General features: G+C 37.3%; 1 protein-coding gene across 5 annotated transcripts in view; it reads right to left on the bottom strand.

Annotated features, from left to right (window-relative positions):
* cyc (basic helix-loop-helix ARNT-like protein cyc) overlaps positions 1–25,925 on the bottom strand; it is a 141,069-nt gene that overhangs the window by 19,416 nt on the left and 95,728 nt on the right. For 2 of the 5 annotated variants that reach the window (XM_090174148.1, XM_090174149.1), the window contains 5 exons: positions 12,690–12,772; positions 9,759–9,821; positions 5,509–5,749; positions 2,638–2,730; positions 2,419–2,536 (listed from right to left, as the gene is read on the bottom strand). In XM_090174148.1, coding sequence (XP_090030274.1) covers positions 2,419–2,536; positions 2,638–2,730; positions 5,509–5,749; positions 9,759–9,821; positions 12,690–12,772 — 598 coding nt within the window. Of the gene's footprint in view, positions 1–2,418; positions 2,537–2,637; positions 2,731–5,508; positions 5,750–9,758; positions 9,822–12,689; positions 12,773–13,200; positions 14,162–25,925 lie in introns of those variants that run through there. The other 3 variants (XM_090174151.1, XM_090174152.1, XM_090174150.1) reach the window with 3 other exon arrangements.

Below are 25,925 nucleotides of genomic sequence, written 5' to 3'. Positions count from 1 at the left end.
AAGACCCCTGTTATTAGAGATTGCCAGGAATCTATCCTATTCTTCGAAAAACGCGACTTTACTGGAAAGCGTGGTGCCATCTATTTATGACAAAGGGAGCTAAAATTAAAACTAGCCAAATGATAACGTTGTCAGAGTATTATAGTCTATTTACTCTATACTCTATTAACTGGACTTTAACCTAAATTATATATCATATGTAAAAATATTGTTTATAATTTCTGTAATTTATGTAATTTGCCAATTTACAAACGATCCAATCAACGCGAGGGGTACCTATAAGTACCGCCTTTTGGATTACGACGCTAGCGACATCTATTGAAAAAAGGGCTACTTCACGTCGATCCGCAACTTGTTTTGATCCCTCAAATTGTTGGAAGTTAATTTCCCTACCGTTTACAATGTAGTATGTACTCGATTTAAGCACTTTCCTTTAATATGCGTTTTCAAAATTCCCGCGCTACAAGATAGCTTACGCCAAACCTTTACTATCGCCCCCTCGCGACCTTTTTACGAAATAAGGGAGGGTCAAAAACAACTTTACTTGCTTGGACCCGTTTATTTGTGGAAAAATTTTAGGGTGGTATCGGCAAACAGTGAAAAAGTTGGGGCAAGCCAACGACTCAACGAGGGGGTAGAAACGGCAGCAAGAGCTAATGTTGAGGCAAGATAAAGAGGGGATGGCAACTTGGAGTCCGCCAGGGTGAGATAGAGATCCAAATAAACTAGCCTGTAAATCTTTCGGTACAGCGAAGACCACTGTCTTACACTATTTATACCACAGAAATTCATTTTCGTTCTTGTTTATTACAAAACTCACCATGATTCTATTAGACATGTTTGATTGTTGGAAATGTGAGGCATTGTTGGTCGCGAGGAAAATGTTGCAAAGTATATCATAAGTAACAGAATAAACCTAAGTATGACACGAGTATTTTTTTTCTACATCTTCCCTCCATTGTGACGCCACTAACAAATAAAATCAAAATAGCGCCACTCGATAGCGACATCCTGCTATGTATAATGTAATTATCCTTACTCGTTTAAGGCCAAGGCTTCGCGCCATTTCATACTCATTTAAAATGAAAACTAAGGCTTCTTTTGGCAAAATAATAGTGAACGAATTAAGATCTAAACGCGTATTATGTAAGTACATATAAACAATCTTACTAAATTACCAGATTGTCGATTTTTTAATGATAATAATAAGGTAGGCTAATACACAAGGCACCACCCAAGTCATCGAGCGACTTTTTAATGGCTATAAACATGTGGCCGGGTTACAATGCGTAGGAGGGTGGTGGCCAGCCCTTCATGCCACGCGAGCCAACAGCTCTCTACACTCACTATTACCGTTAACCTCGACAAGATTTTATGGAAAGGGGAAACCGAAGAACTCGAGGGAAAACCCCTTAAACGAGTGGGGAGAAAACTTGTAAACTCAACGCAGAAGGAGTGGTTTCGAGTTTTCACCCAGTGCCACAAGCTGGGATCGAACCCGGCTCCTCCTTTAACTAAGTAGGTATTGAAGAAACAGAGTCTCCCTCCGTGTGCCATGAAAATTTCCAACTTCTCCTTTATGTTGTTTTCCCCCCTTGCGCATGATTACATTTGACGGGCGTAGCACTTTCGTGAGTTCACCCGAATTCCTACTAGGGTCGCTAGTGTAGTGGGTACTATTTAAAAAAAAAACTATTTTAATTTGAACAATATAAAATAAAAATATAACAATATGATTGGCTCGCTGGTATAGGGGGTAAGAGCGAGGTGGGCGAAGTTCGAAGTTTCAGGAAACCTATGGTATAAGCATAAGTCTATAATATTATTCTTTAAGTTTGTCACTTTGGGGAATATTTTACTGGGATCTAGTAACCCGACCTGCTGAATTAGTGGCTTTAAAAGTCGCTTAATGACTTAGGCCTAAGGTGGTGCCTTGGGTATTAGCCTAGCTGATTATTATTAACGGAGTGTCGTCATCACAAGAAGAAAATCTCCCCCTAGCGAGGCGCTGTCAAAGGCTTCGTGTGACGCGTTAGCGAGCGGACGCAAAACCGCAGTCTGTCTCGTGAATAGCTCAGTAAAACTTTAGCATGTGAAGAATAGGAAGTGTCACACTTATGTAACAATATTATACACTTATGGTAGAAGCTAAGCAGACTCTTTTCCTTCTATTTCTCTTATGTAAAACCCAGTTCACACTATACAATTAATTGGGCCACTTAATTGAAACCAACTAATTGTAAGCAAGAAAATTGTACAGTGTGAACAGAAAAAGTTGGAACAATGGTTACAATTTTTCTGTTCACACTATTCAATTTTCTTGCTTACAATTAGTTGGTTTCAATTAAGTGGCCCAATTAATTGTATAGTGTGAACTGGGCTTTACTGATGATAGTATCCAAGCAACAAATGACTTACTTTTGGCATCGATTAATTTCTCCTTAGGAGAGAGGTCTGAGGACGACAATTGTTCCTTGACTTTGGCAATGTCCTTCGGATGAAGGATATCGAACCAACTTTGACCCAGAAGGTCACCCTGATAATAGCGGAGATTAATTGAGGTCACCAAGTATTCGGGTTTAACCCGAACACATTCTTGATTGAAGGAGATTTATTTCATTCGGAAAGACAATTTACCTGAGAATAATTGAGCACTTGCGAGACCGATTCCGAGACGTAGAGGATACGACCCCGATCGCAACTGACTATAAATAAAAATCCTTCCGCCGCCTAGCGGGCATTCGCCGAAACACAACGATTAATCAGTGTTTAATATCAATTTAACCATGATAAATAGGAGCTTCAATACAACCGTTTCAGCAATCTTGGATAACATATTCTGAATCCAAGCGGCAATTGACATTATTTCTGATACACACAACAAGGCTTAATGGGCTTAAAATAGGGGAAACACTTCTATGGAAAAATGCCGTGTGTTCTGCAACATAATCTGTAAATGTAAAAGAGTTTTCCATTTGATTGCTCGAGATTCGCTCCGAATCTGTCTCTGACGTCATAGATCTCACCCCAATCGACTAGAGTAAAACTGCCAATGAAACATCCCATTAACACATTACCGTGCTTTGTTGTTTTTCGTCCGCTAGTAATTTGAATTTTCGCGTCTTGGTCTGCCATTTTGCCACAAAATCTAAAAGGAACACGCAAAAATTTGCTCCGATCTCGATCTCGATCCGTTGATCTGTCGAAATCGGCAGATCGGTTTTGAGCACCCGAGAGCGGGAAATGGAACTCGCGAAACTTGATCGGAGCAGATTCGAGCACGCAAAAGGAACATAAAACGTTGATCAGCGCGATCTAGAGCGCTCGAGAGCTGTCAAATGGAAAGCGCTATTATAGTTTTGCAATAGAAATAATAGGACAATTTATAACGGAATTGGTCCGTATATTTTAACACGTTAAGCCTTGCCGAGTGTATAAGGAATAAGGTGGATTTGGTAAGAAGTATTTATTTACAGAGGCTGGCCTTTTCAGCTACTCTTTATAGATTTTCTCTAGATTAGATGGTTCGATCACTTAGATTTTTTACTTGGCGAAATATTTCTTTAGCACGGATGGCGCTAGTGACGCTTAGTAGCCCCTACAGATATTTTGGGGGCTTTACCTCATTACACTGGAGTACCTACGGAAAGGGAACACTACCAAGTTTTCGTGTCGATCGAACTCGGTTCGTTATTATCTCTAAATTAGTTAATTTTCGCTTTGTTATAAATTTATTAACAATTTAATTTTTGAAAATTGCGAACAATCTTAGCAAACCTAAACTAATTAAGAGCCAAAAGGTTAGTACAAAATTTGTATTTCAGTTTAAATAAATATCTGAGAAACTGAAATTTAATGTTCGCTAATTATAAATATAAAAAAAATAAATTTCCTTAAAATTCACATGTAAAAACGAAACCGAAAATTAAAGCGATCCCAGTTAGCTTGTAAAATTTAAATTTCCCGCTGTTTCCTATAAATTATTCTGCACCTCAGTACTTCTATGCATTGGGGAAACGCCTATATTTATCTGAAGGGGCTACACAGTGTCGGGCACGCCATCTATTTGCCACTTTTTCTTTAGGTAAACTCTCCTATGGTAGAATTGCTAAGTGATCGAACCATCTCTCTACAACCCTGATATGGTCCTGGCCACTTAGGCTTAAAGGGGTGCCAGAAATAAGGGGTGAGTTTCAAACGACAAAACCGAGGGTCTAACGGAGCCTTTTTGATCTTTTGAAAAATGAAAATCCGCCTTACAAAGCGAATGTCGAACCTAGTTGTCTCAAGTACGGATTAGTTGTTCCTTTTGGATAACTAGGCTAATATTTTATCCAGATCGAGGGAAATTTTTACCCAGAAAAATAGAAAGGGAAATCGGACCAGAAATTGACGAAATTCGAGATGGGGATGGTTTTAAAGTGAAGCTATTAATAAAAAAACTAAACTAAAATTTAAAAATCAAACAACATTAGAGGTGCAGATAAGGGTATATAGTCCGATATTGAAAATACAGGTGGCGCTATAGGCTTCGAGCTTAGGAAATATAGCGCCATCTGCCTTAATATCCATCAAGTAAATATGTGAAGAAATAGTAGACGGTTGAACTTTCAGCTGTTGCGCAATGATAATTTTGGACGAGCAGACAGCTTTCATATATTCAATCAGGAATCCATACCGCTACTTGGAATGCTTATCCTGCCGTATCGCGTATGGTAAAATCACTCTGACGCTCCCCTCTCACGTTGTTGTTGGTTAAGTTAACATAGTGACGTCAAAAAAACCGTCAGCCACATCGAGACGAAAATCTGCCGCGATAAGCATTCCAAGTAGAGGTATCAGGCGCGTAGGAACGGGGGGGGGGGGCAAAGCCCTTCCCTAGAATTTTGCTGGGAGGGGCAACTAATGTTATAGCCTCCTCCAACCTTTTGGTCAGTTGAAATCTTCAATAGGCTCAAATTCTCATATAAAGCTTACAGAACCCGAGATAGAACCTCAACTGTTACTGTGATTAAATTTCAGTCTTTTCCCGCCAATTTACATAATCGTAAAAAGTACAAATGCATTCGGAGAAGCTACACCCCATTAAAAATGCAAAACCATTCTCCAGACCTCTTTTCGTTTCTCTTTGCCCCCTCCAACTTCTAGAACGTTCCTAAAGCATTCCAAGTAGAGATATGAATTCCTGATTCAATTTAAAACTCGGTCGGTAGGCGGCGATACCAAAATTTAAACTACGCACGAAGCCTTATTTTTAAGAGGGATAATTAATTCGGAAACAATGAATAACCACTTTTCCGGGTTTACTTACGTAATTTTTACGTAAATATGACAATTTCTAGAGTTTGAGAAAACTAGCGAACACTTGGGTCGGAAAAAGGGAAATTTTAACAACCCGGAAAGGGAAATTTCATTTTCTCGATCTGGCATCCATTGAAGTAAAGAGGAGGGAGGGGCTAACAGGCAAAAGCGGGTTTTATCGAAGCGCCTACTCAGAAACGTAAATACCTCTAAAATGAGGTGCTTCAACTCTTCGTCGGACAAGAAGGAGGGTTTGTAGTGTCCTTCCGTGTAGGAATTGATGGAACCGACGCGAAGAGACTTGATATGTTGGACGGCCATCCTGAGAACGGTCAGTTTGTCCAGTTTCCGGGACATGGCGTTGCACATTGGTACCATGGACGACAGTTCCGTGATGTACGTGTTCATCTTATCCCTCCTCCTCTTCTCGATTTCGCTGTGGTTTTGCCTTCAACGACACCAACCTCAATTAGACACCTCCCAATGTTCCTAACGGCGGAGTCCTATAGTTCAGACTATGACAGTTAATGCAGTGCCGCCAGAGCAGGGGCCAAACAAGCGCGTGTATTGTTTTTGAAGATCTTACGTTAAGAATCCGTTCTGAGATCCTTGTTCAAATTACTATTTTAAAGAGTAAGTTGCAAATTATTCGTTAGCGCCTCAATTTTGTTAATAAACGAATCGCGTACTTTTAAAATAACCAAATATCAAGTTTCGATGCTTTCCGTTTTGTAAATAATTAGAAATAATTAATAGAACGCCCAAAAACAATTTGAATTTTAGCGTGGTGATTGTCGTCAATGACTATACGTTATTTCTCAATGGCCACTATCCCGAGGGGCAGGTCACTTCGTTGATTAACGACGCACCCCTCAAAAGATTAAATCCGATTTAATCGTGATTATTTTGATTACATTCAATTTAATCACGATTAAGTTGATTAAATCACGTTTAATCATGATTAGAATATTTAAATCTGATTTAATCATGATTAAATGATTAAATCACGTTTAATCATGATTAGAATATTTAAATCTTATTTAATCATGATTAAATGATTAAATCTGATTAAAATGATTAAATCCTGATTAAAAAAATTATATCGTGATTAGTATGGTTAAATCGTACTTTTGTTTCGATTTTAATGATAAATTATCGATTCAACAGATTATATTGATTAAATCGTGATTAAAATGATTAAATCTAATTAAAATAATTAAATATAATTTAAAAGATTAGATCATGATTAGAATGATTAAATCTCGTTTAAATGATTAAATCCTGATTAAAAAGATTAGATCATGATTAGAATGATTAAATCTCGTTTAAATCGTGATTAGATTTTTTAATCTTGATTACCCTGATTTAATCACGATTACCCTGATTTAATCATTTTACTATGATTAAGTAGCACCCAAAATGGAAGTGCATGACCTGCCCCTCGCACCATCCCCAACATAGAGTTTAGGCTTGGATACAAAATGAAGATGCTACTGATTCCGTGACCGAATCCAAAAACCTCCTATAGAACCATGAGATTCTATTACTGAATTTTGTACGTGGGTACATACATGGTTTTAAAAACACGCGCTCACGCTTATTCTTTAGAGCGCGCGCTAAATTGGCATATCTACCAAGGATATTACAAATTACAAGAATGATCTTGGTAGGATAGTGGGAACTATGTAATCGACCAGATGCAGTGGGAAAAATTCCGAAAATACCGTACTCAATGACATCACAAACTAGGCGCGGTAGAATTATCGTTCAAAATAAAATCCTCAGCGAGGCGCTGCACGTAAATTTAATTTTAATATTAAATAAACTTAACTAGGGTGTTTCATCAACTGAGTTACATTTTCGGAAAACCCATGATCAAAAGAAAAATATAAAGTAGTAGTTGTAGTTTCTATTCCGAAAATCATTTTGCAACATACTCTTTATTATTTAATAATTTGATAGTCATCCAGTCTACTTCAAATATCGGCCAATCTTCTTTGTTTCGCCTTACAAAAAAAAAACCATAAGACTGCACTAAGAAATATAACGTGAAAAATTGGAATTTGTCAGAATAACTGGACGTTTGTGGAATTTTGAATCGTTCGATTCTTCGGTCTTAAATCAAAATTATTTTCTAAATTACCAACAGTGGCGGCGCCAGGAATTTTCGCGACGGTAGGCAAACCAAATAAATGGGCCCCCGACCCGGGACCCCCCTTTTCTCAACGAAATACTTCAATAAAATAAAGTAGTGATGTACATGACGAACAAAAAAGTTCTAACAACAGTAAAACGAGTCCAAATATAACAGAACTGGTTTTATTTACTAGGAGATACCTCAAAAATTTCTAAATACATTATCGACATTTGTGTCATTGTTATTTATAAATAATTTTATCTCTTGGGACAATTTTGAGACCCTTTCTAGATCAATTTGGGGCCCCTTATAGGGTGATTTTGGGGCCCCTCAAAATTTTAAGGTAGGCAGTGGCCTACCTGGCCTACCCCCTAGCGCCGCCACTGATTACCAATGGCTTCATTTATGTATTGAGCATTACATAAAATTAATGTCAGTTAATTTAAGCGGCGGCTTTTAAAATTAAAAAAAAACAACATTGTGCTAAATGAGCGCTGTAATGACGAACTGATTAGCACGCTAAAAATTCCCACACAGCGCGGTAGCAGCCCGCAATCCATTGTGGCAACTGGACTAGTGCTCGGAATTGTTTTTTCATTATCCACAAATTTTCCGATTTATTTAAAAAACGTTGGTAAAAAGAATATCATTTTAACTTATTTAATTAAGTTTTTTTACGCAACCAAGCATTTATTTGAATAAAAGTGACATTTATTTAAATAATTGTTTGTTTTATTTAAATAATAGGCTTATTCACTTTCGATTATTTAAACATTTTTCAATTTTTATTCAACTATTGGTTATTTAAATAAATATTATTTAAATATCGCCGAGCTTATTTTATTCATGGATAAAAATTAATCGACTGCCGAGCACTAAACTGGACTAATACTAATAAGAATAATGTACTTATTTATGTTTATAAATATAACTAGCTGGGGTACCCGGTATGTCTATAGAAGAAGGCTTTTAAAAAAATTGCAATAATTTCACCTTTTTTCGTGTGTATGCCTAAAGAATTAAAAAACTCGGTCTTTTGGCTAAGATCAAAGTGTAGTATCTTGTATATAGCGGATCTACCTAATTATTAAACTAATTCAGTTAATTAAAGTTGATTTGCCGACCGTAACCGTCGAAAACCACAGTCAGGGTACCATGTGATAGTATACCAAATGTGGTCGACCTAAGTTGAAAACTGTAGATTTCTATACCGGACAAACATATATATATGTGACGTTAGTCTCAACCTAGTCATTCTACCCTAAGTATATACAGGGTGTTAACTAAAAAACGATACAGAGCCAATTACTCAAAATGTGTTTTATGTAAGAATTTGAAATTTGCAGGTTACATAGAGGGTGCAGGGGGACCAATGACAATGAAAATTTCAATGACCTTGAACCCGGTCTTCAAGGTCATTCAAATTTTATCTCGAGAACCATTAGGATTAGAAGAATAGTTCCAATTAGAAATGTGTTTTACGTTTAATTTTAAGTCAAACAGTTTTGACCCGATCTAATTTGACCAATGGGAAGCCGAGAAATGTTAGATCAAAAACCATAAGGTTGTGTGTGGTATTCTAATCAAGACACGACATTTAACAGCTTATAAATCGAAAACTACCAGATCTAATGGATGAAAATTGTCGTGACACTCTAAACTGAGTGGGGGAGTTCGAAATTTGTAACTTATGATGACCTTGAAACATTAACGTTTATTTTGGAGTTTTATTGGTTTATTTACCTCAGGTGCAAGGTAAATTGACTTAAAAAACTTTGGCGGGCATTTTTCTAATTGGAACCATTCTCCTAATCCTAATGGTTCTCGAGATAAATTTTGAATGACCTTGAACTAATGTTTCAAGGTCATCATAAGTTACAAATTACTAACTCTTAAATGTCGTGTCTTGATTAGAATACCACACACGACCTTATTGTTTTTATCTAACATTTATCGGCTTCCCATTGGTCAAATTAGGTCGGGTCAAAGCTGTTTATACTTAAAATTAAACGTAGAACACATTTCTAATTGGAATCATTCTTCTAATCCTAATGGTTCTCGAGATAACATTTGAATGACCTTGAAGACCGGGTTCAAGGTCATTGAAATTTTCATTGTCATTTGTCCCCCTGTACCCTCTATGTAACCTGCAAATTTCAAATTCTTACATAAAACATATTTTGAGTAATTGGCTCTGTATCGTTTTTTAGTTAACACCCTGTATATTCTTACTAAGAAGAAAAGGCTCAGCATTTCATTAACGCGCCAAAAGATGGCTCTGACGTATCGCCTTCTCTCTCGCCAGAACGAAAACACTCACTTTTTCATTCCGTCGGTGTCAACTCGCTGATGTTTCAGAGATTCTTCGTCGTCGCTGAGGTCGCTGCGGAAGATCAACAATACAAATATATTTAGAGAGAAACAAGAATGAACAGACAAGGGAAATTTTATTTTATCGTCTTAGGTAATAATCCACGCTAATAGAGTGAAAGTAATAAAATATATTGCCTTTTTGCATCGTATTAATTTCGTATATTCAAGGTTACATTTTAACGCTATCTCGACGAGTTTCGTCGTAATAAACAATATAACATAAGTAACATAACAAGAAATAAGTTAAACACTTCTTATTTTTATTTTTTTTAATGATAGTCTTTTTCGCCAGTGACAATATGAATCATAACGTGGCTAAGGACTGATAACTCTCCGTTAGTAGTCTTTGGTCTGGTTACGGAGCAGGGAAAACGGGGTAGGTACATTTGTTCAAATTTCAATCGTCCGAACGGTGGAACAAATGTTCGCCGACGAAATAAAAAATGTTTCATTCGTCCGAATCGGTAGCATCACTTGTCCGAATTCTGTCGGTAAATTAGTATTTCTTATTGCTGTTTTTTTTGGTCTGGATTTTTGTGTTGTGGATATTTTAAATTAAATTAGGTTAGGTTCACGTTAATGTTACTATTTTCTTATATTAACAATATTAAAAAAAAACAACCAATTCCTAATGTTCGAAAAAACGGACAAACGATTATTCGAACAAATGAAATTCGCCAGTAAAGTTAACTTAAATTGAACGACTAAATCACCACCAAAGTTGTGATAAATTTTTCGGGCAAATGAAATACGTTTTCGGACATACGATCCTGTTTTCCGGCATTGGGACAAATGATCATTCGGACATTTGTACCACCGTTCGGACGAATGAAATTCGAACAAATGTACCCATATCGGGAAAATAACCACTGCCAGTCTTTTTGACGAATCAACCAAGGCCTATTGAAAATTGAAACGATTTCAACCGTAAAATTTATCTTACTTTGCAAATATAATATAATTGTTGAATCGGAGCTGATCAAACAGTTTGTTTAGGCGATCGCTCTGTTACAAACTGAAACGTTTTTTTTTTAAATTTTAATGGTAACCATGAAAATACCGCGAGAATCAGATTTATATCTTATAAGGGAATGGATGAAAGAGGTAATTCTAATTAGGATTTTCAGTTTTCAAAGAGCCACGTTGCGGGGAACGCCAGAAGCTCATAAACTGCCGGATTTTCATCTGATAAGTGTGTCTTTGTTCCTTGATTCCTATTGGACAGTCAAATTCAGATTTAGCGTAGAGTGTTGTTTAGATATCAAATTAGAAAAATATTTCAAGTTCAACAATTATTTTATTTATTTTAATTTTTCTTTCGTTTTTTATTTTAAAAAATAAACTGTTCTTCCTGTTCAATAAGTTTTGGTACAAGTTAATTTTTAAATTGTTAAATAACTAAAATAATTATTTATTATTTGAGATATCGTTTTGACCAAATAAGGAGATTCCAAAGTCACTATCAAGTGGTGTTATTTCGATATTTTTTAGCCTGACTGAGAAGAAAGGGCATAGTAAAAATACAGGCTAGTGTCATACTTATACCGTAGTTATACGCTATTATGTTTCTTATATTATGATTTCGTAGATATTTAGATTTGAAAAGGAGCTTATTATATATTACGTTTGTTATGTTACTTATGGTCTTATAAATATATAAAGTAAAATGTATTTAGTATAGAAGTACAAAACTCGACGTATTTTGATTCATCAACTATTTAAGAATTCAAGTGTTGAATGTTTTACGACTTTTCCGTCATAATTTAATAGACTGTACAAAAAACAAGTGTATCTCTGCAAACCAATATCATTTTAACGACATTTTTCCTACAAAAGTTTTCCAAGGGATTTACTTTAGAATATCTAAAGGTATTATCTTTAGAAACCCTTAAGAATGACTTTCTCTAAAGGTATTTGTTTTTATTTAGGAATACATTTAAATATCTGTAGACGAATTACACTCTTTAGAATAACTTAAAGGCCCCACCGGTGTTTGAAAAATTCACCCAGAAAATCACGTAGCAGACGACGTGTCGTAGCTTTACCTATGTCCGTGATTCGTGCGGGAAACTGACGAATTTCAAACGCCGGTGGGGCCCTTCAGACAGATTTCTATAGAATACTTTAAACTCTATAGAGACACATAAAGTGTAAATAAAGCTCTTAACGAATTCTTTAGAATTCCTGTAATATACTTTAAGTCCATCAAGTATCTATAGAATTACAAAAGAATAACTTAGAATTTCAATAGAACATTCTAAAGTTTATAAAGACCCATAAAGTATCTATAGATCTTTAAATAATTACTTACAATTTTAATACAAACCAATAATGTAACTTGAATTTGAAAAATTACTTAGAATTTCCATTTAACTTTCTCAAGTCAATAAAGACCCATAAAGTCTCTAAGAAGCTCTAAAGAATCTTTTTGAATTGTTGGAAGACAAGTTTTGAATTGTGATATTTTTTTCAATGTTTGTATTTTTTTCTCACATTTTTTCCAATTTTAGCCATATCGGTTCATTTTCACCCATTTGGTTCAAATTGATGAAAATGTGATAAATTTTGATTTTTTTCGTCAATTTTTATCAATTTTTTATAATTTTGGTATTTTAAAATGTTTTCAATTTTTTAAAAAATTTTCACTTGGAATGGGTCAAAATACCATGTTATTGTCAATGGGAAAATTTCAATTTTATGTTGTCAAAAACATTTTTGGTTGCCATGGCAAAACCGTTGCCTATTGAATAAAATCCCTTTAGGACTTTTCAAGTTACACGAAGGTCTACCAATCCCCCAAGTTTCAACAAAATCGGTGTGTAACACCTCGGGTAGTCTCCTTGTAAGCGAAGAGTCAATGACAGCGTCCATCACTTACTTGATATCGGCGAGTTTCCGTTTGTGGCTATCCATGGTAGAATCGACAACCAAGTTCATGGTGGGATTCCAATTGGACTGCTGCTAGAAAAAGGCAAAATAAAAACCAAGAACTATAGTAGCACATCTCACATCGCGAATTCAGACGACTGGGAAAATTATTCTAACGACCGGAGTGCTAACGCGACGGCCTAAAATAAAACGAATATTTCTTTCCATTCTCAAATTTTCATTCTTTCCTCTTGTACCCCTACTAATCGTAATTCAGCGACCTTGGTGAGATTTTTCAACCGGCAGCCAAAACCGCTACAGTCGAAAAAATACCCCCGAGGCGCTTTAAATTATATTATTAATATTATTATTATTATTATTATTACTACTATTATATTGTAATTGTATATCGCTTACTTGACTATAGATCCGTCCTAAATTTCCCATACTATAGCTACAACTGTGATTGTTGTTTTTACTTGCTCCTCTAGTTTTGTATCGCGGTACTAGCATCGACTTACGTAAGTCACCGAGGTAGCCTGGGTAATTTTCATTACCGCTACATTTTGTACCGCTCTCGCACGCGCTCAAGGGCGCGAATTACTGCACGAGTTGCTTCATTTTTGTATAAGCAAGAACCAAGAACCGATTTACGCCAGGAAGAAATGGGACTGTAGCTTGTAGCTTCGGTAATATGTTGTTATACCGACGCTCCGCCCTATTTCAGGCTCCATCTTGATTTTAGGTGTAGAGCGCAACACGAGACATTTTTCGTAAGTATTAATAATTTAATAATTATAATCATATTATTATTTATAAATACGTTATATTTTATAATATTTATATAATTAAATTTATAACTGAATAATTTATATTTATGAAATATTTCGTAGTTTTGTTTGGTATAATGTATTTTTACTAATTAATTAATATTATAAAAAGAACTGGTTATAAAAAATTATGGTTTCAGCATTTTTCAAAAGTATATTTAGAAGAAGCTATAAATTTCGAAAATTTTGCATTTGTGAAAGTTGCCATTATTAATACTTTCTATTCTATTGACGACATTTTATAGCGTTGGTCCCAATCCTCATCATGCTCTAACCTAGGAGCAACAAACACAGCACCCCACACAAGGAAAACGCAACCCGTCGAAAGTCGTGCATTTTCTTGCGTACAGTTTTCATTGGTTAGACGTTTTAGCGCCTGCTGCCGTCGGAATGGGAAAATTCGGAAATTGTCTTTCCCGCCACCCGCGCGCCCGTAAAACGTTCAGCGTAAAGGTTCGTCCAATGAAATTTGTACACAACCCTGCGTTAGCGTGTTTAAAGGCTAGCTGCGTTCTCCTCGTGTTTGTTGCTCCTAGCTCTAACAATATTTATGGTGGATCCAGCAATTTCAACAGAAGCGAGGGGTGATTGGCGCTAGTTACGTAAATACTGTTTATGAAACGTACCAAAAATCGGTTTATATGAAACGTACAAAAAATCTGTTTATGAAACGTACAAATAATCTGTTTATGAAACGTACAAAAAATCTGTTTCTGTAACGTACAAAACAAACTGTTTGTGAAACGTACCAAAAATCTGTTTATGAAAAGTACAAAACAAACAATTTATGAAACGTACCAAAAATCTGTTTATGAAACGTACAAAAAATCTGTTTATGTAACGTACCAAAAATCTGTTTATGAAAAGTACAAAACAAACTGTTTGTGAAACGTACCAAAAATCTGTTTATGAAAAGTACAAAACAAACAATTTATGAAACGTACCAAAAATCTGTTTATGAAACGTACAAAAAATCTGTTTCTGTAGTGTACAAAACAAACTGTTTGTGAAACGTACCAAAAATCTGTTTATGAAAAGTACAAAACAAACTGTTTATGAAACGTACCAAAAATCTGTTTATGAAACGTACAAAAAATCTGTTTATGTAACGTACCAAAAATCTGTTTATGAAACGTACCAAAAATCTGTTTATGAAAAGTACAAAACAAACTGTTTATGAAACGTACCAAAAATCTGTTTATGAAACGTACAAAAAATCTGTTTATGTAACGTATCAAAAATCTGTTTATGAAACGTACCAAAAATCTGTTTATCAAAAGTACAAAACAAACTGTTTATGAAACGTACAAAAAATCTGTTTTAGAAACGTACAAAATATCTGTTTATGTAACGTACAAAAAAACTGTTTATAAAACGTACCAAAAACTTTGACAGTTTTTAAAGGTTTTAAATAGAACAGTTTGGCACAATTTAAAAAAAAAAGTTTTAATTTATTTTAAATTAGGTCTTTTGGTTGAAAAAATACCAGCGGATTTTGGAGCAATGAAAATTGGCAACCGTTGCTACGCGTAGTCACCCGTGTTATATCGAGACGTAGGACCGACTCGTATTAATTAGTTTTTAAGTTACGTATTTTTATCGCTAGAGGAGCTCATCTATACGGGAATGACGTCAAGTCTACGTCACTTCTCACATAACTATTTTTAGTAAAAGACGATTTCGATCTTGAAAATGGTGATCTTGATCTTCAAAATGTTATCTCGAAAATAAATTAAAATATTGTAATAAGAAATAACTAATATAAACAAGGCAAACTTGACCTTGAAAATAATTATCTTGACCTTTAAAATAATTATCTTGACCTTCAAAATAATTATCTTGACCTTCAAAATAATTATCTCAACCTTCAAAATGATTACCTCGAAAATATACTTAAATCTTATAGTAAAAATAACTAATTTAAACAAGGCGATCTCGACCTTCAAAATGGAGAGGGCACCCCCCAACTTACACACTTATGAAACGTAATTATTGACTTATGCAAATATTTTAGGTTACAATAAAAACTTCGTTATATTTGCATATATTTAAAACTTTTATTAAGGCTTAACTATTAATTAATGTTATGCAAATATGAAAAGACTTTATGACAAATCCACGTATTTATTTCCTTTATCAGGATAAGGAAACAAACTATAATAACGGAAATTGAATATCTTCTTCAGCATCAAATTTAAGAAGAAAAGAATCTTGGATAGTAATTACAGAAATTCATTTGTAATTAAATTTAACCCATACGACATCTACAATCGCTGTAGCGCAGCCAGCAAAAAAAAAACGTAATTAGGATTTTCATTAAATTACATTTGTAAGATATTATAAAATATAACTGAAAGAGGAGAAGAAATTAATACATGTAAGAAAATAATTAACTAAACAAGTGGGTCACGGTGCGGATAATAAAATTTCTCACCAAAGAAAAAATAGGTGATTTTAATTTAAAAAAAACCTAAATTTCCTTATTCATAGGTTAACCTATGAATGTCTGGGCAGCACTTTATTCATCTCGTGTTCTCCGGAAGAAAAACCACGCCCTTCCTCAAGTAATTTCTCACCTCTTTCTCCGGGAGAGGGCGCTAGACTTCGAGCTTGTTTGGGCCCCTCAACATCCCCCTCCTCGTTGTGACGCATACACAACTGCTCTTGGTTAGCCCCAAGGATTCACCCTAGTCACAATTATGGATAATGCAGCACTGACTGAATTCATATGTAAATTATTATACTATAGCTGATTATTATTATTAAAGTTCCAAAATTATAATTGGCAAATTACAAGTACACATTAGTAGCAAACTATTAATGCTTATTTCTGGTAATGGGTGTCACTATAAGTTAGCGCAGATAGGAGAAAATCCATTAAAATATTTCTTATTTTTTTAAATGAAAATAGGAATCAAAGCTATCTCCGTTCGAAAAGCTGGATGAATAAATTTGGGGAAAAAACCTTTCTCCAAAAAGAAAACTGTCGACCGAATTAATTCGATATCCTTTCGTTAATTTCATCCGAAACGCGTTCCAAATATTTCAAAGTCCTCTACAGACGAATTTAAATGAGCAAAATAAGATAAGGTCGGCCGTCTGCACTCTTCAAATTTATTATATAACGTTAGATCAAGAAATGGATTTATTTATACTCGGGGATAGTGACTATGTTGAAATGTTTTTGGAGTCGTTTCCAATCCCTCTTACGCTCTAAAAGTAAGCTTCATCCCCCTAAAAAAAGTTTCCCCCTTTGCGCATCCGGGGAAAATTCGACCATGATCCCTAAGTAGAAATTCATAAAGTTTTGGTCAGATATTAAAATTTTTCAAATAAAATAAGCCACGGGTAAAAAGTAAGGAGCCGTTATGAAAAAATGATAGGGGGTCAATTATATTCCAGGTGGAAGGGGGTTGGGTCGACGGGGAATGAAAGATGAAGAAATAGTGTCCTCTAGCGCCAAAAATATCAGGAGCTTACTCCATTTTTCTGAGGAGCGGCAATTTCTTATTTCAATAATGAACGAAAAGAGAGGAGCGGCAATTTCTTATTTCAAAAATGAACGAAAAGATAGGAGCGGCATTTTCTTATTTAAAAAATGAACGAAAAGAGAGGAGCGGCATTTTCTTATTTCAAAAATGAACGAAAAGAGAGGAGCGGCATTTTCTTATTTCAAAAATGAACGAAAAGAGAGGAGCGGCAATTTCTTATTTCAAAAATGAACGAAAATAGAGGAGCAGCATTTTCTTATTTCAAAAATGAACGAAAAGATAGGAGCGGCATTTTCTTATTTCAAAAATGAACGAAAAGAGAGGAGCGGCAATTTCTTATTTCAAAAATGAACGAAAAGAGAGAAGCGGAAATTTCCGGAAATTTATCATCAAAAATTCGCGAACGTGAGCTGATATGACGCGAAATGAGCGCAACTTGAACAACAGTGCCCATCGCAGCAGCTACAATGAATGAGCTAGGTATTGAGAGGACGATAATTATTGAATATGTCTCCGTATAGGTATCATAGCGGGTCTCAATACAAAGGTGGACTCGACCATATTTTGATTATAGCGACGACAAAGGGTAGACGCGCCGGGGTTCCCAATCAGGGCTGCACGGAATTCATACGTCGCCAACATCTGGACATCCCCCATGGCGCGAGACGCTAGGCCTTTTGCCGACATTTCGCGGAACGGTAGAACGCTACCCACAGCGACATCTATTGCTGAAAACTATCAGTCGACAATGGAAGCGATCGGGTAAAGTTAGCGTCTTCTTTCGTGACCGTCTCAAAATGTCCACAATGGGCTAATGTTCAAATAACCTGAAAGGTGGGCGCCTGTTTCCGAACGATCGTTTGTTCACTTTGACGACATTTTTATTGTCCGAGTAAACGGACGGGCATTTAATTACGCCGATGTAATGGATGTGTTCCTTCGATCGCTCCACTTCTTAGTTCTTAAATAGAACATTAAAACTGTAGTTACATACACTCTTGTCCCCCCCCCCCCCGCGGAAGAAATGGAGAAGGCGCTTAAGGGGGGGGGAACTAAACATGGATGCGCCCTTGTATTATTTTCGAACTCGTTTATCAACGCAGAATTTCCCGAAGGATCGGACATTCACCAAAAATGTGTACGGGGTTTAAAAACCCGGATTTCACGCTGGATTTCAAGATTTCTTGTTGGATTTCAAGATTTCTTGTTGGATTTCAAGATTTCTTGTTGGATTTCAAGATATCTTGTTGGATTTCAAAATATCTTGTTGGATTTCAAGATTTATTGTTGGATTTCAAGATTTCTTGTTGGATTTCAAGATATCTTGTTGGATTTCAAGATTTCTTGTTGGATTTCAAGATTTCTTGTTGGATTTCAAAATTTCTCGTTGGATTTCAAGATTTCTCGTTAGATTTCAAGATATCTCGTTGGATTTCAAGATTTCTTGTTGGATTTCAAGATTTTTTGTTGGATTTCAAGATATCTCGTTGGATTTCAAGATATCTCGTTGGATTTCAAGATTTCTCGTTGGATTTCAAGATTTCTCGTTGGATTTCAAAATTTCTCGTTGGATTTCAAGATTTCTCGTTGGATTTCAAGATTTCTCGTTAGATTTCAAGATTTCTTGTTGGATTTCAAGATTTCCAGTGGCGTAGCGTGGGAGGGGAAAAGGGGGCCATAGCTCCGGGTGGCTCAGATGTAGGGGGCGCGGCCAGAGGCCTGGAAAATTTAAACGAAGGCGGCTGGCCGAGATCGTGGATCGGAAAAGTGATGAGAAATTATTTAAGGTCTACGATGTGCACGTTGAGATTAGCAAATCTGGGTTTCTTGGGAATCGAACAAGAGGTACAAATTATTATTGACCATTGCATTAAAGAGTTCGCGTTGCCAAAAACACGTTTAATTTTTAAACGACTTGAATCCTTTTGCAATCAACAGAGCAACAGAGTATCACAGAATTTTCACCGATTTTTTTCTAAGTTGCGAAAATAGGGGGGCGGCAAATTTAGGGTTTGCCCCGGGTGGAAGAAATACACGCTACGCCACTGAAGATTTCTTGTAGGATTTCGGATTTCTTAACGGTAATAGTGAGTGTAGATAGCTTTTGGCTCGCGGGGCTTGCCACCACCCTCCTACGCGTTGTAACCCGGCCACCTGAATTAATGGCTTTAAGAGTCGCATGATGACTTGGGCCTAAGGTGGTGCCAAGGGTGTTAGCCTAGCTGATTATCTCGTCGGATTTACGGATTTCTCGATGGATTTCACGGTTTCGTAATTTTTCGATTTCCCCTCGGATTTCTGGATTTCTTGCCGGGTTTCTAGATTTTGAAGAAATCCGCAGGCTAGATTTTGGATTTTTTGTAAAGTGTACGGGATTTCTTTGAATGTCCGACCCCTCGGGATTTCCTAAATACAAAAAATCGATTTATTTAACCGGGAAATTACACTTGGAATGTCTAAAGCTCCATTGCTAAATAGCCGCAAAAGGGAGGGGCTCAAATAACTTCGAACTAGACGCGTATTTTTAAATGTATTGGTCGGTCTAGTTGGCCATAATTTCGTGTATTTAGATAGATAGGTAAAAAATTTAGTTAAGTGTCCTTTTATTCGAGCCAAAGCTTAAATGGAAGCCGAGTCTAGCGTGGAAACGATATCTGTTTATTTTCTTCCGTTTTGTTTTTTTGACAATACAATGTCGCCATCTGTGGGAAACCTTGGTAATAAAAGTAGCGGACGCCCGAGTCACAGCTAGGAAATAAAGTAATATATTGTGTTTTTATGGACAGAAATATATACAAAGAACTGTACCACAAGGAAATTGATATTTTCCATCCACCGGTGTCCGTGAGTTCTATATGAAGTCATTCGAAACGTTGAAATACGTGCAGTCCAATTTAAGCCTTCCTTTTAAACCTTTACCGGCAGGGGCCTGTATATGAGGTACAGGATTAATGGGGTACGCGCACAAATGAATATATTATGAACAGTAAACAAAGAGTGGGATAATTGGATATCACGAGGGGTCGGACACTTGCCATTATTTTGTACGGGATTTCGGGATTTCGTAGAGATTTTGGAGATTTTATCATTACTTTTTGAAGTGATTTTGGGATTTCAATGTTAATTTACCATAGAGAGAGATTTTGGACAAAGTTTACGGGATTTTGGTAAATGTCCGACCCCTCGGGATATCAAGTTCGTTTGCCGAAATGTTTCTATACATTTGAACGATATATAGGGGTTAAATGTGATTTACAGTGGGCGCCGCCATCTTGTCTAAAAGCCTTGTCCAGCCTACGGACTTTCGGACTTGTCAGCGCCTCGCGTCAAAAACCTTCCCTGTCCTAAGCTATAACCAGGGTTATTCAACTTTAAGAGGTTAATTGACCCCATCCGTCCACCCGCGTGCAGGAGGGGGATTTTACGATGATTTGTTAACAGCGCCCTCGGGGGCAGATAAACAGATGCTAATATTTTCTTAATACTTTTTTTATTGAGTTTGAAACGCATACGGTTTGAAAAAATAATTATTACGCGAGGAAGAAAGCAAGCTGTAAGGTTCTAAAAACCAGAATCATAAATATCTTATTATCTGCCCTGTTTTATTTGTAGCAGACGTCTCTTAGTTTTGGAAAAAAGTTTTAGTTTTAGCGTAAGTTTGTCACTTGGGGGAATATTTTACTGAGAGCTAGTAACGGAGTGACGTCATCACAATAATAAAATCTCCCCCTAGCGAGGCGCTGTCAAAGGCTACGTGTGACGCGTGAGCAAGCGGACGCAAAACGGCGACAAAGCCCGTAATGCAGTCTGATGTCTTATGAATAACTCTTAGTACAACTTTTGCAAGTGAAGAATTGGAAGTGTCACACTTATTTATCAGTATTATACACTTATGGTTTCAGTTATAATAGGTTGTCGAGGCCGCTGCCATGTAATCATTGACCATTAAATATATCTTTAAGTTTTATAATTATTTGTACTTAATCAATTGATATATCATACAAGCTACTTAAATACCAATAATAAAGGGCGTTAAAATCGTAACTGACCACCGAATTACGTCACGTAGAAGCCCTATAGCGGTCAAGATTTAGTCCAGCACCCAAGGATAGACAGAGCGCTTAAAAAACTGGAGGCGAAGATGAAACCTTGGGGACAGCGCGCGTCTACCGGTTTTGTTTTTCGCCTTTACCGCGCCGGGAAACCTTCAAAGTGCTCCTGATTTCGCTTCAAGGTTGAAACCCGGGCCCAAAACTTATTACGTAGACGTGCCCTATCTCTATTATATTCCAGATCTCCTAAGTTGAAAAAAACGCGGTCAACAGTTTTCCCCCGAAAGAAGATTTTGCCGTCTGTCAAATTAAATTTAAGTATTTATTGATACTTCGGCCAAGAATATATTTATTTCTACTTCGAGAGAATGACTAACAAGGAGACATCCCGAGGTGTTTCTCCGCGATTTTGTTCAAACTCTGGGGTTCAGTAGCGGCGCTAAGGTTTTTTCACAGGTGGGCTAATTATTTTGTGGCCCCTAAGAATTTTGTGGCCCTAACAACCATGGAGTGTAGCTACACTCCATTTTACAAATTTAGTGACCCCTTATAATTTTTCCAGGAAGCGAGAAGAGCAAGGTCGTTTTCTTGGTGCGGCTCTCGTCGCGTTTACTGGACCCCCTAGGACCTTGTATCCGACCTGAAGGGGACATGTGCATCTAGAGATACAGAAAATTCATAAATTCAATATGTGGCCTCTTAATTATAAATATGTGGCCCTTTTAATATAAATATGTGGCCCTTCTCAGAAATGCAGGGGGGCTAAAGCCCACTTCAGCCCACCCTTAGCGCCGCTACTGCGGGGGTTGCGTAGACCTTCGTGTACTTTGGAAGCTCCTAAAGGGAGAAGTTTACAATGGACATTCGTTTTGCCATGGCAACCAAAAATGTTTTTCACAAATCAAATTTAAACTTTCTCTACTTAAAAACGCGTGGGAAAATCACGGTTTACCATTTTCAAAAAATAAAAAAATTAAAATTTTGGCCAAACAATTGGTAAAATTGATAAAATTTCGGTAAATTAGTGAGGGTTTACAAACCGTGATTTTTCCCATGCTATTTTACGTAGAAAAAGTTTAAAAATTGTTGTGAAAAATATTTTTGTCCGCCATGGCAAAACGAATGGCCGTTGAAAACCACGCCTCCTCACGTAATCTTTCCTCATTTCAGTCAGTAAGGCTACATATTCTCTGTCCACTTGGTTGCATTCTTGGCCAAAATAAACACATTCTTGGTACGGACAAATAAAATAAAATATTAAGTTTTTTCGAACAGCAAATAAAAATGGAAGACGCAGATAAGGCACATTTTTCCAAATCAAAAATAAATTTATAACGAAAGTGGGAGCAGTCATTAGCGCTACGTTCTCTTCAGATTCGATAAGAAATAACGGTAATGGCCGCCCCCATTTAAAGACGACTGAAAAAGGCGCATTGTTCGCGTACTTTGCCATTTTCTTTAAATTTACAGAATAAATAAAATTGTTTACTTTAGCGCACAAAAGGAAAAATGGGATGCGGGCTCTTGTTAATACTATCTCGACTCTACAGTCAAGTGGCGCCATCTCACCATGACATCTCGATAAAGAGGTTAAGCCCGCGCTCGGGAATGTGTTCAGACTCAGATTGTATGCAAAAGCATAGGTATATAATTACCTTCCACAAGTGCGGCAGCTAGTCGAAATAATTATCCTTTTTTAGTTTACATAGAGACACGTAGCGGCCAACGCCAGAAGCTAACAAACTGATAGATTTTCGTCTTCTACGTGGACGCTTTCGTGATTTTCGTCAGCTAAGTAGACGCTTTCGTGATTTTCGTCAGCTAAGCAGACGCTTTCGTGATTTTCGTCAGCTAAGTAGACGCTTTCGTGATTTTCGTCAGCTAAGCAGACGCTTTCGTGATTTTCGTCAGCTAAGTAGACGCTTTCGTGATTTTCATCAGCTAAGCAGACGCTTTCGTGATTTTCGTCAGCTAAGTAGACGCTTTCGTGATTTTCGTCAGCTAAGCAGACGCTTTCGTGATTTTCCTCAGCTAAGCAGACGCTTTCGTGATTTTCGTCAGCTAAGTAGACGCTTTCGTGATTTTCGTCAGCTAAGTAGACGCTTTCGTGATTTTCGTCAGCTAAGCAGACGCTTTCGTGATTTTCGTCAGCTAAGTAGACGCTTTCGTGATTTTCGTCAGCTAAGCAGACGCTTTCGTGATTTTCGTCAGCTAAGCAGACGCTTTCGTGATTTTCGTCAGCTAAGCAGACGCTTTCGTGATTTTCGTCAGCTAAGTAGACGCTTTCGTGATTTTCGTCAGCTAAGCAGACGCTTTCGTGATTTTCGTCAGCTAAGTAGACGCTTTCGTGATTTTCGTCAGCTAAGCAGACGCTTTCGTGATTTTCGTCAGCTAAGCAGACGCTTTCGTGATTTTCGTCAGCTAAGCAGACGCTTTCGTGATTTTCGTCAGCTAAGCAGACGCTTTCGTGATTTTCGTCAGCTAAGTAGACGCTTTCGTGATTTTCGTCAGCTAAGCAGACGCTTTCGTGATTTTCGTCAGCTAAGTAGACGCTTTCGTGATTTTCGTCAGCTAAGCAGACGCTTTCGTGATTTTCGTCAGCTAAGTAGACGCTTTCGTGATTTTCGTCAGCTAAGCAGACGCTTTCGTGATTTTCGTCAGCTAAGTAGACGCTTTCGTGATTTTCGTCAGCTAAGCAGACGCTTTCGTGATTTTCGTCAGCTAAGTAGACGCTTTCGTGATTTTCGTCAGCTAAGCAGACGCTTTCGTGATTTTCGTCAGCTAAGTAGACGCTTTCGTGATTTTCGTCAGCTAAGCAGACGCTTTCGTGATTTTCGTCAGCTAAGTAGACGCTTTCGTGATTTTCGTCAGCTAAGCAGACGCTTTCGTGATTTTCGTCAGCTAAGCAGACGCTTTCGTGATTTTCGTCAGCTAAGCAGACGCTTTCGTGATTTTCGTCAGCTAAGTAGACGCTTTCGTGATTTTCGTCAGCTAAGCAGACGCTTTCGTGATTTTCGTCAGCTAAGTAGACGCTTTCGTGATTTTCGTCAGCTAAGCAGACGCTTTCGTGATTTTCGTCAGCTAAGCAGACGCTTTCGTGATTTTCGTCAGCTAAGCAGACGCTTTCGTGATTTTCGTCAGCTAAGTAGACGCTTTCGTGATTTTCGTCAGCTAAGCAGACGCTTTCGTGATTTTCGTCAGCTAAGTAGACGCTTTCGTGATTTTCGTCAGCTAAGCAGACGCTTTCGTGATTTTCGTCAGCTAAGCAGACGCTTTCGTGATTTTCGTCAGCTAAGCAGACGCTTTCGTGATTTTCGTCAGCTAAGTAGACGCTTTCGTGATTTTCGTCAGCTAAGCAGACGCTTTCGTGATTTTCGTCAGCTAAGTAGACGCTTTCGTGATTTTCGTCAGCTAAGCAGACGCTTTCGTGATTTTCGTCAGCTAAGCAGACGCTTTCGTGATTTTCGTCAGCTAAGCAGACGCTTTCGTGATTTTCGTCAGCTAAGCAGACGCTTTCGTGATTTTCGTCAGCTAAGTAGACGCTTTCGTGATTTTCGTCAGCTAAGCAGACGCTTTCGTGATTTTCGTCAGCTAAGTAGACGCTTTCGTGATTTTCGTCAGCTAAGCAGACGCTTTCGTGATTTTCGTCAGCTAAGCAGACGCTTTCGTGATTTTCGTCAGCTAAGCAGACGCTTTCGTGATTTTCGTCAGCTAAGCAGACGCTTTCGTGATTTTCGTCAGCTAAGCAGACGCTTTCGTGATTTTCGTCAGCTAAGCAGAAGCTTTCGTGATTTTCGTCAGCTAAGTAGACGCTTTCGTGATTTTCGTCAGCTAAGCAGACGCTTTCGTGATTTTCCTCAGCTAAGCAGACGCTTTCGTGATTTTCGTCAGCTAAGCAGACGCTTTCGTGATTTTCGTCAGCTAAGTAGACGCTTTCGTGATTTTCGTCAGCTAAGCAGACGCTTTCGTGATTTTCGTCAGCTAAGTAGACGCTTTCGTGATTTTCGTCAGCTAAGCAGACGCTTTCGTGATTTTCGTCAGCTAAGCAGACGCTTTCGTGATTTTCGTCAGCTAAGCAGACGCTTTCGTGATTTTCGTCAGCTAAGCAGACGCTTTCGTGATTTTCGTCAGCTAAGCAGACGCTTTCGTGATTTTCGTCAGCTAAGTAGACGCTTTCGTGATTTTCGTCAGCTAAGCAGACGCTTTCGTGATTTTCCTCAGCTAAGCAGACGCTTTCGTGATTTTCGTCAGCTAAGCAGACGCTTTCGTGATTTTCGTCAGCTAAGTAGACGCTTTCGTGATTTTCGTCAGCTAAGCAGACGCTTTCGTGATTTTCGTCAGCTAAGCAGACGCTTTCGTGATTTTCGTCAGCTAAGCAGACGCTTTCGTGATTTATAATAGCAAAACCTTCGATTAGGAGCCGAAAACCCAGCAGTTTATGAACTTCTGGTGTTGACCGCTACGTGGCTCTATATGAACTGAAGAAGCTAGTAATTGTTAGGAGTTGCCTACGTTATTACAAAGACCCGTGCACGCAAAATTTCTACAATTTATTTATGGAATTTTAGTTTGACAATCCTGACCATTAGACTATATATCGTGTCTGGATCCCGTTTCCTTAGCAACGACAAATTTTCAATAGTCAAGATCCACAAACATATAGCGTTGGAAACTGTTGCTTTATAACCAAATTCGGGATGTAATAGATCTTAAAAGAAGTTAAGTTAAAAGGAGCCACGGCTATGGACTGCATTGTAAAGGATGATAAAATTAGCGAATAAGTAGATTATTCCATTATGAAAAGGGATAATAAAGCTAAACCCTAAACAAATTTGAAGAAAATTTAAAAACTTACATAGCTCGTACCGATTTG

This window comes from Leiobunum rupestre, chromosome 4 (genome assembly GCF_980474605.1).
Source record: "Leiobunum rupestre chromosome 4, qqLeiRupe1.1.hap1, whole genome shotgun sequence".
Taxonomy (NCBI): Eukaryota; Metazoa; Arthropoda; class Arachnida; order Opiliones; family Sclerosomatidae; genus Leiobunum; species Leiobunum rupestre.
This window is presented reverse-complemented; position numbering and strand designations above follow the sequence as displayed.